The following is a 15,761-nucleotide window of genomic DNA, read 5'->3' as shown; positions in this document are numbered from 1 at the left end:
TGCAAAAGTCAAAAGCCTTTAGTATTTTCAACAACAAAAAATTTAAGCCAGTTATTTCTGTCTTTTGCTGTAGTGTTGTCAGTAGGAATTATCAGTTTACAAACATTCATTTAGCCATTAATTGTAATAATCCAGTGAGATATTTGTACAGTATACAAAAGGAATCTGACAGAAATATATATTCTCAGTGACTTTTTAAAATATATATATATATATATTTTAAAAAAAAATGTTTTGTATGTTTTTGCAGGTAGCAGTTGCTAGTTTGTAAACTATTGCAGCATCTCGTGCTGACAGATTCGCTGAGTGCTAAGTGTGATGCCTTCATCTCTCATTCATAAGAGGTTATTACGTGCATGAATAAATAACCAGTGCATTCATATTAAACGCATCTCTTTTTTATAACCATGCAGACAGGCTCACAGTTCCACACTCGATCTTTCTTCAGTGCATCACTGGCATGATGTGCATGTAAAAACTCTTGACACAAGGACACACTTTCACATTAATGGGCTCCACTGTTCAATTTTTACTTAAAGATGCCACAACCACGTTATTTTCAACGTGGAAATAAGCTATTTTGTGTGAATGTGCATTACAGAAGAATAACATAAGTGCAGTGAACCGTAAAACTGTGTGTGTATGATGATGATAATTTTAAAATAGCCATAACGGGCTGCTGATTTTGTATAGGTAAAGTAACTGGAAGTGGAAGCCTCGCACGTTCAAGTTAAAATGGCCATTCCCAATCTTGCTTCAAAAATAAGGTGGATAGTATTAGTTCACTCTTATGCCGTCCCAGACCTGTATGTATAGCCTATATCTATGTATTCACCAGTTAAAGCTGTATGAGCTGCAGACTTGCTCTAATCAGCATACGGACGCATTAATAATGTACAGGAGCCATTTAGTATGTCAACCACGTTTCTCAAGCTTCCAGTTCCAGTAATATAGGATGAACTGGGAGAGTGAATGACTCCCATGGGATGCACTGTTTCACATTCAGCCTCCCTAAAGAACCTCATCTGACTGCCTGCTTTAACAGGTACATTAGTTTCTGCAATAATCGGAATGAATCTGTCATAGTCACTCGAGAATGCTGAAGATCTGGATTCTTCTTTGTGTTAATCACCTGAACTGAGTGAACTGAACCTGTTGAACTGAACCTGTTGTTCTGCTGCGAGACCCTGGTCAATTCTATTTATTGTTCATCTTCACATGAAACTAAACTAAGTTTTGGTGGGTCACGGTAGGGGTCAGAAGAACCTGATGCCCCGGTCTCTATTTGCTCTTTGAGTCGTGCATTGAGGTTGTAAGATGCCACCCTAAGTTGACAAAAGGCCCAATGACAAGCAAAATGACCTCTTTCTCAGAAACACTCTTGAATGTCTTTTCCTTTCACCTTTCAGTTTCTTTATTTCCATTTTTCCATCTCTTTCTCCATGTGGTGATGGGCTGTCAGTGTAGAAGCACTTATGCGGATGAGTTTAGACAGGGATGAGCGGAGAAAAAGACAACTGCATGCGCTCTCAAAGAAAAGATTCACTGTTTCTGTTTCTCATCCGTTCTGTATTTATTCATTGTCACTAAATATATATATATATATATATATATATACAAACACCATAAGCTGACATTTGTTGTTAGATCCACTTTTCTTGCATAAAATGAACCACGTGCCTCATGGAGGCAACACTGTGTGACAGTGGAAAGAAATGTAGGTTTTTATAAATTAATTTTGAGAAATTTAGTCATAGTGTTCTGAAATATTGTGTAATTTGCTCATATCGTACCTTAATGTCATTCATTCTTTCATTTTTTAAGAACAATGCAATTGAACCATTTTTACTATGGAAAACATTAATGTAATATACTTTTAGTAACGAGTGACAGAATCTAATACAATTGGCTACTACATTTTTAGCTAAATTGTACTTACATGTACAATTTTCAATTGATCAAACAGGCAATCCATTTTATCAATGTAATAATGGGCAATTATAGTAAACCCAATACAAATGATACATTTTAATCACTATCCAATGGAAAAACACCTTAAGGTCACATCAGCTTCGCATAATTAACACACTCTTCTTTTTTTTCTAAATTTTTCAGTAGTGCAGCTGTGCAATTTACTTGTATCAGAATGCGAATGTTTTTAAAATAACAACAAAACATTTTTTTTTCTGTAAACAGTGTAAAATCCCTTACTGTTACATGACAGAATCTAATAGAATCGGCTACTAGAATATTAAATTACTTGTATTTCTTTGTTTTGCTAATAATAATAATAATAATAAGGTTTATACATTAACACTAGATCTAAATAAAAACATAACATCTTATATCTGCAATATTCTTGATTAGTATTTGTATTTTTCTCTATTCGCTTGTGTAATGCTGTTTTATTGTTTTATTCAGTTATTTCATTTTTACCATTATTCATATTATTCTTAACCGTAATGTTATGCGTGGTTTAAATCGTCTAAATGCTATAAAATACATATTTTTCCATTAATAATAATTAGTGTTTGTTTTAATCACACAAGTCAAAAGGCATATTGTTTATATACACACGCGAAGCCCCGCCTACTGAATATTATCTGGATAATTTACATACCGAACCCCGCCCTCCGCCCACTCACGGCAGCGTCGTGACGGAACATTATCCGGTTAATTTACATACTAAGCCCCGCCCGCCGTGGCGAGCATGTTCGTGCATCCAGCCATCCACCCAGGATCATCCGAGGAAAAGGAAGAAAATCACAGGCTGTCAGAAAAGTTTTCCTGCGGGCAGAGGATCGCGCTCTCAGGATTATTAATTGTCACAATAAACTGTATTCATCATGGACGCGTTGAAATCCGCCGGGCGCGCGATCATTCGCAGTCCCAGTCTGGCTAAACAGTCTTGGACCTCTGGAAAACATAAAAGTGAGTTTTACAGCTGTCAGTCTGCATGAATTTGCTTGGAAACGGTCGTTATAGGTCTTGTTTATATCTGTTGATCTGATATGAAGTTCAGAGTCAAAGTTGCTTGCAACTTGTGTGTTAAAGCAGGAATTTACTCGCATTTACATGAAATTTCATAACAAACCATCGAACTGTTCATGTTTTCAAAGCCCGCTGTTTGTTAGTTAACTATATGTTAGTGCAATTTAACAGCAGTTTTCAGGAAATTACGCGTATTGTTGTCATGACTGCTTTGTGTAGCTATTGTATAGATTTATATCGATTTGTTTTTCCTAAAAAGGGTTGAGAACCGAGAACCGTTTCCGACTCCTGGTTTTAAACACCAAAACCGAATGATTTTCCTGGCGTTCGGTTTTTGACAGCCTGTCCTGCACTGATATTCACTGACTCTACAGCGGGGATCAGTGTTAGTTCGATTCCCGAACGAACGATTCTTCTGAACCGGTTCCTTATAGTGAATCAAAAGCAAAACCCCGATTCCCGAACAAAAGACTTGTATGAGCCGTATGAACACATACTGCGAACACATACTGCGAGATCAATGTCGTGCGAATCCCAAATTATTTTTATGAACTGGTTATTTAAAGTGAATCGAAAACAAACAGCGCGATCGATGTACCCCGATTCGCGAACCAATGATTCTTATGAGTCGGTTATTTTCTGGGGAGTTGTAAACACACATCGAGATCACTGTCGCACGATTCCCGAACAAACGATTCTAATGAACCGACTCTTTTAAGCCAATAAAAAAAAACCATTCAGCTCGACCGGATCGATATGAATCAGATGTATATGATGAGCTTCTGGTGTTTTGTCTTGCTGTGGAGAGCATGGCAGTGGAATGGGTCTGATCCTGGCGACCCAGTGTTGCTAGGCAGTGCTTTTTAGATGTACATGGACCTGCTTTATTTGGGGGAAAAAGCAAGAAAGACTGTGAAGGAAGATACCAGTCTCTGGTATTCTCTATTTTTTCTGTGGTTCCTTTGACCGTTTCATTGCAATGTTGTCTCGGCTCCAATAAAACACACCCTCAAAGGAATTATTCTAAACCTGTATGACTCACTTTTTTTCCCGGAGGAACCTAAAAGCTGAAGAATGTTGGCTGCTGTTTTCGATAGTTAATGAAAGTGAATGGGGGGAATGTACACACTACATTGCAAGTCTCCTCAAACCGTTTAAAACTATTGTTCGAGAAGCAAAGAAATTTAAGTCAAGATCATTTGAAAAGGTGATGTTTGGACACGAGAGTGGCATCAAAATGCAATTTTGTAAAGCTTTTTTAAGTGAATAAAGAGTTGACTCAAATTTGGGCCTGTTCCTCACACACAGTTTTCCTATGGCTTGAAGATGTGATATGATATTATAAATTATGTATGCACATTTTATAATGTTTCTTTTTGAAGCCTGAAAGCCCTAGTCCTCATTCACTTTCATTATATCAAAAAGGCCAGCCAATATGTTTAAAGACATTTCAAGATATTCTTAAAAAATGCAATTTTTGGTTCCTGTAGAGATGCAGGCATGCGGTTCAGAACAATACAAGGATAGGTCAATGCAGAGCTTTTTCTCTTTTGGGTGAAGTATTTCTTTAAATCTCTGAGCACGTGCACTGCTGGTCTCAGCTGCTGGTGTTCCACTGGATCCAGTGGCGTCTTTGATCTCAGATGCGGTGTGTAAGTCTCACAGACAGCAGAGTTCAGTCCATCTGCTGCACGGGTCACAAAAACAAGCTTAACTGCCTGGTGACCTTTTTGTTTGCTTTTATGGGGAAACCCTCCACAAACAGCTTAGCTGTCAGACTGATGTCACCACACTGTCACGTTTGGGTTTTGGCATGCATGATATATTGGTGACCATGCTAGTATTGATCAGTATTGACATGGTTTAAAATAACCACATGTCAGTCAATTATTATCATGTTCTGCTATGTTTTCAAAGCTGTGCATGAACGAAGTATGCCATCCATCTGCCGCATTGAAGAAATGTGATGTATGTTTATTTATAACATATATTGTAAAATTATAAATAAAATATATTTTATAAATAAATAGATTAGATGTATAGATTGTGAATTATATGAAAGGTTTATAAAATATAAACAATTTATATGTATTATATTTTACAAATATTAGTTATAAATAATATGCTGAATAATATTATAGTATATAAAATATATTTATGAACCATTTGATGTATAGTATATAACATATACTATACATAAAACAAATATACATAAAACAAATATAAGTATAAATTATCTATCTATCTATCTGTCTGTTTGTCTGTCTATCTATCTATCTATCTATCCATCTATATATGCACACATTGTAAAAAATCTATATGTCCGGTCCTAGAAAAAAATCCGAAATATCCCATTATTTTCATCATTAAGGTGCTTTTCTGTGTGCTTATCTCGTGATCATTCCAACATGAACTGAAGGCAGCATCATACCTGAGACTGATTTTCTTTTGGTATCCATGGTGACTTTTATAGTGGACTGGGTCAGGGTTTGTTACTAATGGTCCATGTCCTCATCCTGCACAAGACTGACACATTTTTCTATACACGTAATTCCAGCTCACCTGCTCTGAGGACATTTACTCGTATCAGCTGTGAGAGTCTCTGCAGTAATAGTGCAGCAGACAGTAGCTGTAGCTTTTTGAGCCTGTTTTAACAGGAAATGTGTCTCACCACAGCAGATTCACAGCATGACGCCTGAAACCACAGTCAATTTTACCCCAAACGCACCCAATCACGATGCATTTCTAGATAGCAGCAGTGGACTGGAGATTAGAACTGTATCATGAGATTATGTGGCCACTTTTGGCGCCCGGAGCTTGAATTTAGGATTTCTAATCAAAAGTTCTAGAATATATTTTTTGAAACTAAATGTTCTGATTAGAAGAGTCATATTCAAACCAAATGTAAAAAAAAAAAAAAAATTTAAAACGCCTACAGCTAAGCTAATGAACTATATTGGCAGAAGACCATTTGTTCTGATTATTATGACTAATAAATATAGTGTTTTTTGAACATCTGTGATATCAATACTTTTGTGATATCACTTTGATACAGGACTACTTTTGTGATGCTTTTTATGGAGCTTGATAGACATTTTGTCACATACACATAATATTTATGGGTATCGAATACCAACTTTTTTTGCAATATGCAGGTAGTTGATCATAGAGAATTTTTTTTAGGTTTAAGTTTGGGTGTAGAACTGATTTATTTTAAGGCTTACAAAATGTAAAACAATATGAGTTGTTATATACATTAATTAAGCAATTTAATTAATTAATTTTGGATCATGATAATCAATATTAATATTAATTCATATTGGTCAATTAAATTTTTATTGGTCACAAAAAATATACAATATTGTTGATCATTGACGATTATTTTATGCTTAAGTGTGGATTAAGTGATATGTAGATCATATAAAATCATTTAAAAAGTAAAAAAATTATATGCATAGTTTTATTATATATATTAAGTGATTAATTTAATTTAGAATTTTGGAGCTTGATATACATTAATGTATATGGTTATGGAATATTTTTTTATGTTTCAGTGTGGATTAAGTGATATGCAGAACTGATTTTTATTAAGTTTTTTTTTTTAAACAATTAAAACATGGTTATTACATACTCTTATTTATAATTAATTTTGGCTGCTTGATAGGCATTAATATTTATGGGTATGCAAGTGTGGCGAGCGTGTGGCGGCGCTGACGCGCGTTCACGACAGTGCCATGACGCGAGGGTGTGGCGCCGTCCACAAGTGACGCAGTAGAGACGAAAATGTGGAATAAAGTCGTTATTTTTGTTTTCTTTGCGCAAAAAAGTATTCTCGTAGCTTCGTAACTTTACAGTTGAACCACTGATGTCACACGGACTACTTTGTCGATCATCTTGGTACTTTTCTGGACCTTGAACGTGGTAGTTACCTTGCTGTCTATGGGAGGGTCAGAGAGCCCTCAGATTTCATCAGAAATATCTTAAATTGTGTTCCGAAGATGAACGAAGGTCTTACGGGTTTGGAACAACACCAGGGTGAGTAATTAATGACAGAATTTTCATTTTTGGGTGAACTAACCCTTTAAAATATAATATGCATTATCATCTTTAATAGTAACAAAAATGCAATATCAGAAGTAGATTATTGTTGTTTTAAGTGTCACTTAAGTGATGTACTGATTTATTTTATTAAGACTTTTAATCAATTTAACAATTTTTTGCCTTAATTTATTGTCAATGTCAATCATTTTTGCAAAGTAGTTTTGCGACCTTTGTTTTCATCTTTGTTTTGGCCTCTGTCTGTTTGTTAAACTACACATTTCTCATTTTGCAATGACACGGTGTTTATTAAAAAGTTAAGTAACAGAAGAAACAAGTTTCTTTTATCTGTGAATATCTTTGTTTGAATTGAAATGGCATGAGCTTGAGTAAATGACAGAATTTCATTTGTGGCTGAACTATCGCTTTAATGAAAGCTGCTTATTCAAGTGGAATGAATCCAGTGACGTTTTTAGAAATCAGAGACAATAGTGAGTCAAAACAATTATTTACGTTGCATTATTATAGTCATTTGAGCAGAGCTTCTGACTTTGCCTGCTGGAACTGGCACGTCAAATAAAGCATTATGTGTGGAAGGCCAGATGTAGTTCTTGAAGGCTGTGATGCATTCATGTCTGTGGACAGGGTCTCAGCAGGCTAGTGGCAGTTGGTTTCAGTAATCTTGTGCAAGCTTATCGTTGCGTGAATGAAAAGCTTTGTCATTTCCGGTGCCGTTAACCATCTTCCCACAGAGCTGTCTGTGTCTGATCATCTCAAGAAAGCAGATTTGAATGGCAGAATTTCCTCTTGTGGTTGGCTGAACGTCTGCACATGAACTTTGAAAGGGCCACATGAAACACAGTCATTATGCTCTCGTGACAAGCCAGACTGAGTTTAGTGGAAGTTCCAGAACAGCTAACTTAAACTCTTAAAAATAAAGGTGCTTAATCAGAAGAAGCTTCTTTCGCCACAAAGAACCTTTTGTGAAACCGAAAGGTTCTTCAGATGTTAAAAGTTCTTAATGGAACCATTTAGACAAAAAGGTTCTTCTATGGAATCATGAAGCACCTCTATTTTTGTATCTTTAAGTACAGGTACATCTCAAAAAATTAGATAGGGTGTGACACCATGACTTTCCAATATTGAACTTTTTCACAATATTCTAATTTTCTGAGACATTGAATTTTGGGTTTTCATTATCTGTAAGCCATAATCATCAAAATTTCAAGAAATAAAGGCTTGAAATATTTCACTCTATGTGTAATTAATCTATATAATATATGGGTTTCACTTTCTGAAATGAGTGACAAAAAATATTGACCTTTTTCATGATATTCTAATTTTTTGAGATGTACCTGTAGAGTGCATTAATTCCCGTCCACTTTTTCAGCTGTGTTGGTTGGGGAAATATTTTTCCATTAATTTTTCCCATAGGGATTTTAAAAAGTCTTTGTTAAAGCATCAAGCTAACCAGCTAGGTGGTGAATCACAACATTACAAACTTTTATTTAAAGCGAAAAAGTATCTGAAAATTGGACAAAAAAGACAAAGGTACTAGATTATGAAGTTACATTTTTTAGAGTGTGGGCGTTGAATAGACAGAAACCAAAACATAGCGAAAAGAGGTGCTGCAGCAATGTACAGTATGAACTTTAAATCATGTAAATGTTTTCAGGCAGGCCCCACAAATAAAATGATGAATTTGTAAAAGGCCGGGCTGTCTTAAAGGAAGTTGCTAATATGAAATATCACTGTTAAGCCAGTTTTAAATTTGCTTGTTGGCCAGTTGCAGATCCTACCTATTTAGGTATGCCAACATAAAGCTGGTTGTAAGAAATGGAAATCGTAGGGAATTTAATGATTATTTTGATTCTAGTTCATTAATGATTCTTTTTATACCTCTGAAGAAACTCACAAGTTGTCAATTCACTTTAAAATGGACATAATAAAAGTAATTACTTGTGAGAACACTTTAACCAATGCTGTTAGTAATTGAGTTGAGAGATTGATTCTAATATGTTTCATATTTCACCCCAAAATCAACAGAATCATTTAAGACTTTGGAAAGTAAGTAAGGCCTATTTGTAGGGCCATTTCATTTTTTTATATATTTTTTTGCATTGGTTTATTTATTAATTTTGACAACTAAGCAGCACATTTTCCCGCAAATTCTGATTGGATACGTTACTGCAGAACAGCACTTGCATTGCATCTGTTTGCTTTTTAATATAGAACAGCCCTTTTTCTTTTTTATGATATGTAAATACTAAATATTTTTACATGATGTTAATATGTTTTAGTATTTAAAATGCTATCAAAATAGGGGCAAGACCCTTTTGGGGTAGGGGCGTGTTTGGTTTGGGGATTCAAATATCAACATTGGCTACCAGAAATCGCTTACTCTGCCTTTAAGTGATGGCTGGGTGATGTATTGAGCATATTTGTGATTATTTTGGTGGATTAATGTGCTTTTAATTGGGTCGTTAAGTTGGGTCATTAGAGAAGTTTCATGATAATTTCTTTGTCTCATGACTATATGTTTTGATCATTTCTGTGAATCTGTTCAAATTGTCTGTTTCAGTGAATTGATTCACTCTGATTCAGTGATTCATTTGCAGCATCACACAAAGACGTTTTGTTGCATTTTTCAGATAATTTAGTTGTAAAATAAAATATATAAAGAATAGGCTACCGTTTGGGGTCAGAAAGCTTTATTTTTTTGAAAGAAATTAATACTTTTATTCAGCAAGTATGCATTAAATTGATCAAAATATTTATAATGTTAAAAAAGATTTCCGTTTCAAATAAATGCTATTCTTTTGAAGCCTGAAAAAAATGATATATCACAATTTCCACAAAAACATAACTGTTTTCAACATTGATAATAATCAGAAATGTTTCTTGAGCAGCAGATCAGCATATTTTACTGATGAAGATCTCTCTTCTCCTCCTCCTCCTCTGCAGCTCTGTCATCTCTTGTTTTATCTCCTGTCTGAACAATGTCTCCTATTCTGCCATTCTCATCTCTCTCCCGTCCCAGACGGCATGATCTGTGCTACTTGAGTTCACACAGATCTGTCCCAGCAGCCTCTGTGTTTCTCAGTAGATTGTAACGCTCCAGTCCCATTCATTTTCTCTACAGAGAAATATATTTTTAACAAAAACAACCTTGCATGAGGTCATGTGATGATACTGTAGAATCCACAAATCTGTGTTTTTCTTAACATGTTTAATTGCCAAAGCTTATCAAATTGTCAAATTTGTCTTCTGAAAGAAATAAGGAAAGAAAGAAAGAAATAAAGAAATATGGTCTGGACATTTTCTTAGCAGGTTTTGTGAAAGCAGGACACTCTTAACTGGTGTTGGTGATTTGAAGGGTTAATCTTCTGGTTCTGGTGGGTTTGGATTGTAGCTTTTTGGTTGTATTGTTTGTGTCAGTTGTTTCGATGAACGGCAGCATTTTGCTTGACATGGTATGGTGTGTGTGTGTGTGTGTGTGTTGAGTTGAACAATCTTTGTGGTTGTGTACAGTGAGTGGGAGATTGTTTGAGGTGGACTCATAGACAATAACTCTATTCTCTACACAGTTGCTGTAGTATCGCACATCATTTGCTCTCAAAATTCAGAGTTTCTCTATCATCACAAAATTATAATTACATTTTAGGAACTCTTTGATGCTTACTTGCTTAATAAGTGGTCAAGTGATATGAGTTTTATAATGGACGATGCTCACAGAGAACTAGAATGTTATATTGACCAATAAGAATAAAGGATCAGACATATCCATTTCATAATCCACATTAGCACTTGTGCATCTGACTGTGTTTGGGTAATCATATCCCCCTCATTTCCAACTATTTGTTGTTCAAAGAAAAATTTCCTTTCTTTGAAAAGCAAAAATGTTAAAAATAAAAAAGGTTTATATTTAAAGGCACTTACATTGGATGTAAATGAGGCCAATCTGTAAAAAAAATACCCTCTGTTTCAATAGTAAAGCCACAAGATGTAAAAGATATGTGTTAACAACATGATTTTAAGGTGAAAAAATCACCTCCTAACAATTCCTGTGTAAAGTTTTATCCACTTTTAGACTGTAAAAAATGTTATTTTAATTATTTTAAATAATTAAATTAAAAGTTTGACCGATGTATTGGTTTTGCCGATTAATCGGCACCGATAGTTGATCCATGCCATTAGTTTTTCCAGGTTGCGTCCATTGCTGGAGCGGCTGAGAAGGGTCCGCTGTCATTTTACAGTGCGAGAGCGCTGCACAGTTCGGGAAGCTTCAGACGTGGATTTAAACTCATCCGACAGAAAATCCTGCCGCGCCAAAGAGCACCATTCACATAGTTTCCCATTAAATTACATTATATTTGTCCCAAATCGTTGTTAATGTACATAATGACTTCACCCTAGGCTGTAAAATTGTGTATTGTGCATTTTTCAGTGAAACGTTTGTCTTTCTGTGGCTCTAATAAAGTCTGTATGCTTCATATAGAGAGCTGTAATATAGATCGCACTTTCTCTTACCATTTGCTCTGTTTATTTAAACACAGAACTTCAAACTTATCTATGCTGCTTTGTTCATTTTTGAAGTAAACATTTTCCCATTTGGTGATTAAATAAACCGTTTTAGACCGCCACTGACCGCCACCGCGTCCGGTGCGTGTGATAACCTGCGAGTTTGTCCTAGACGCAGCGCTGCTTTTTCGCCCAGTGGTTACGCACTGCATGACTTCACAATAGGAGGAATCGCCGACAACTCTGTCTGGTTAGCTAACTACATTTCATAGGCTATAACTCCTCCCTGAACTTCCCGCTACCCTGTATCTTGCTCTCTCATTGGCTGTAGGTCATCGCTGATGATTTTTTCAGTCAGAACTCATTTTCAAAATTTTGAAGCGCAGACAGATCCAGATATTTAGCATGCCAAATATTTCATGGGCGTTGGCGACTCGTCTGCAATTCTCTCAGATTGCGTCTGATAATTCACACTGCGTGATTGTTACTCGCGTGAATGAGCACCGATTTGCCTCCGATTTCTGGCATTTATCGGCAGTTACGCGAAACCTGTCGGCGAGTGAAAATCGGGGCTAAAATCATGCAGTGTGAACTCTGCATAACATATTTTGTTATTCTAATTAGATAATCATCACTTTTTCTAGAATAGAATCAGTTAAATTGTGAGAGTGCACATACAATATTACAATATCCGTATGTAATTTCAATGCTATGGTCTTTGTGTAGATAATATTTAAAGATGGCCATCTTTAAGCATGACTGTTGAAATGAAATGGTACCACTTTACAATAAGACTCCATTTGTAACATTAAGATTAATGAAAGCTGTGTAAGTATAGTTCCTTAGAGTGTGTTAATCAATATTTACTATTACTAATACATTTTTAAATTTTAACGTTTCTTCTGTTAACATTAGTTAATAAACTATGAACTAACTTTAATGATCAATATAATAATTAATATTAATATTTTTATTCATTTGCCAAGTATGGTTCAGTTTTTAAAAATTTTTTTTTTATAGTAAAGCACTATTTTAGTTCTCGTTCAGTATCCATTTAAAAAACTATTGGTTGATTAATCGTTATCGGCCAGTGTGGACCAACCTAGCTATCGGTATCGGTAAAATCCACTATTGGTCGACCTCTAGAATAAATGTATAATATATAAGTGAATAAGTGTTTTTATTAAATTAAAAGCTTTTTATTTTTGCCTTTAAATCCTCCACTTATTGGCCCCATTTACTTACATTGTTCGTGCCTCACTGTAACCTCAATTTTTTTCTCTTTTTTTTTTTTAAAGAAAATGAGGGATGAATCAAAATAATTTACCATGGTAATAATCAACATTATGCTGCAGACTGAGCATATTGACTTTATATTGAACCCCAAAATATTCCTTTACTCGCTTAAAGCATGCCTAACCTGGAAAGAAAATGGTGTAGAATTTACTTTGAAACAATTATTTTCACAAACATTTAGAAACTGTGAAACTGCATGTAACATTCAATTAAATGTGAAAAAGACTAAAATAGTATTATGTACCCCATTAATCTTAGTTTTATTTCCACCTTTGAAAAATCATCTTTAGTATTTTAGTAGTCAGATTTGTGTAGAAGCGTGTAATTTTTGCACCAAGTGTCACGTTGTAAATTTAATAACTGGTGAATTTTCACACAGGTTTTCCCAAACAATCCTTGAGGGCGTATAAATCTCTTTTTACAGTCTGGAGCGTGTCTCCATCTAAGTGCTATTTTCAGCTGTCGTTCAGGAGAAGGCGGATCCACGTTTGGAAAACCTGAGCTCACGCAGCGAGAGCTGTAATCAGAGCAAACCTCAGACAGTCAGCATGTTGATTCAGCAGCTCTGTGACTGACATTGAGGCCGTATCCTCAAGAAGCCGCTGGTGGTGCTTTATGGATGGGTCGGTGCAGACCGTAGGGAACATGATTACATGTCAGTGATTACAGTGTCATCTGAGACACTCACAGGAAACTGACTCAGAGCTTTATGTAAACATCGGCCTTGAATTAAATGACTTGTCTGTGCATTCGAGAAACGGCCTGACCGTTGGATTGGATCGGAATTTAATGTTTGGAGTGTGGAAGCGGAGAACATAATGGCTCTGTTTCAAAACCTAGTGAGCTGCCTATGTAGGGAGCATTTTAAGGCATTGTAGACAAAGGCTGTTCCTTCTAAGATGCCTTCTTCTGGCCAGAATACATACAGAAACACAAAGGTCTTCACAACAACCCCATCAAAAAAAAGTTAGAATTTTGACGGAAATATATTACTATTGTAAAGTAGAATGTACAATCACTTTGTAAAAATTTGTCAAAAAAATAAAAGGAACGGTTACATTTTCATTTGATTACATTTTTAAAGATTAATTAAATTGTTAATGTTTTATGCCTTCATTTGCTTACCAACATTTTTGATAAAAAATGTGTATGAAATCATATATCCAGAACAATTAACACACAATTTCTAAAATAAATAAATACATACATGCATACATAAAATGCAAATGTTAGTAAATTATTTAATTATGTTTTATGAATTGAATTGATTGGACATGTTTTTTTTTATTTTTGATTCATTAAAATTGAATTAAACTCTTAGAATTATCCATAAAAAAATTATCCATAAAAATTCAAAATGGAAAACACAGAATTTAGGATACCGTAAAAGTGTGTGAGGAATGGACTGAAATTTTAACAAAAAATATTACAAATTATTTTAGTTTAATTAAAATAAAGCTGAAATAAAATATAAATATTAGATTAAAATGTTTTTTTTTTTAATGTAATTTATCTGAAATACAATAAGGTTTAGGTTGAAGTACTAATATACTAATGTAGTACTAAATAAAAATAAAGCTAAATAGAAATTTAATAAAACCCCAAAAAACCAATAAAAATGACAAAACCACATAACAAAATGACTAAAACTTGAATCTAAAAATAAATTCTAATTTAAAATTAATCAATACTATATAATAAATAATAAATACTATATAAAATAATACTAAAATTACGCTGCTACAATCTAGTCTTAAAATGCTTTTGGGAAATGCAGCCCTGAACAATTTGTTCACAAATCAGATGTTGCTTTCCCTGTGCAACCTGATTTGAAGTGTCCCAACTGAGCCTGAGACACTCCTGCTAACAACAACTCCAGCAAACCCCTCATTTAGAGGCCCAAATCCAATCTAGTGAACAGGACACGAGGAGTTTTCCTAGAGAGATGTGGAATAGCTCCAGGGTTTCTCCGGGGTCTCTGTGGCTGACAGCTGGGGGCAAAGCCTCTGATCGCTGGGCTTTCTGCTGGTTTCATCAGCTAGTTCCTGCTGAACGTGGACTCGCTCGTGATGTACCTGCACACGCTGACGAGCGGCTTCATTCTGCCAGCTATAAAACAAACCGAAAACGGCTAGTGCAGACATATCTCAGATGGAATTTTTTTAAACCTTCTGTATTTGGTTTTGGCACATAATGATATAACTGACAGATGCAGACAAAGCAGAAAAAGTGGGTGTCTTCTTCTTTTGACTTCCAGTTAAGCAACAGCACTCTTCGTGCCAAGAGTGTAAGAGATGCCGTCATATTGTATTGATTATTTGATAGCACTACATTAACACCAGAGATAGCTGCCGACTGGATCAGAGTTTAATGACCTTCCTGAGATGCCTGACAATGACTGATAAATTGGGAGGCAGTAATTAGAAATGTTAGGACACTTCCAGAAGGTGTGCCAGCCAAGCAGCCGTTTGTCCACATGGATCGCAGCCTGGCTTTCGTTTAGATGGTGAAGACTAGGCCTATGCAGTATCTTAAAGGGATACTCCACCCCAAAATGAAAATTTTGTCATTCTGCCAAGTAAATTACACTGTCAGTGTCCAGAAAAGTATGAAAGACATCATCAGAATAGTCCATCTGCCATCAGTGGCTCAACCGTAACGTTATGAAGTGACGAGAATACTTTTTGTACGCGAAGAAAACAAAAATAATGACTTTATTCAACAATTCGTCTCTGTGTTTCTCCTCATCACCGTAGCGCCATTTTGGAGAATAGCCACTGAACGCAAGCAGCGTACGCTCTTCTGTGTCAGCCGTGACACAAGGATACGTTTTCTACGTGTATTTACGCTTTGATTTGAACGAAAACAGTGCATCCGTGCAGCGCGGCTGACACAGAAGAGCGTACGCTGCTTGC

At 35.4% G+C, this 15,761-nt stretch overlaps 1 protein-coding gene across 4 annotated transcripts in view; it reads left to right on the top strand.

Annotated features, from left to right (window-relative positions):
• The first annotated feature begins 2,684 nt into the window (after positions 1-2,684).
• The window catches only part of LOC107724600 (low density lipoprotein receptor adapter protein 1-B-like), a 48,533-nt gene continuing 35,456 nt past the window's right edge, over positions 2,685-15,761 (top strand). For all 4 annotated transcript variants that reach the window (XM_016533589.1, XM_016533588.1, XM_016533587.1 and 1 more), the window contains exon 1: positions 2,685-2,931. In XM_016533589.1, the coding sequence (XP_016389075.1) occupies positions 2,847-2,931 (85 nt within the window). In that variant the 5' untranslated portion in view covers positions 2,685-2,846. The remainder of the gene's footprint in view (positions 2,932-15,761) is intronic.

This window comes from Sinocyclocheilus rhinocerous, unplaced genomic scaffold (genome assembly GCF_001515625.1).
Source record: "Sinocyclocheilus rhinocerous isolate Xijiao unplaced genomic scaffold, SAMN03320098_v1.1 scaffold304, whole genome shotgun sequence".
Taxonomy (NCBI): Eukaryota; Metazoa; Chordata; class Actinopteri; order Cypriniformes; family Cyprinidae; genus Sinocyclocheilus; species Sinocyclocheilus rhinocerous.
The sequence above is the reverse complement of the archived record's forward strand: the minus strand, read 5'-3'. Positions and strand labels throughout refer to the sequence as shown.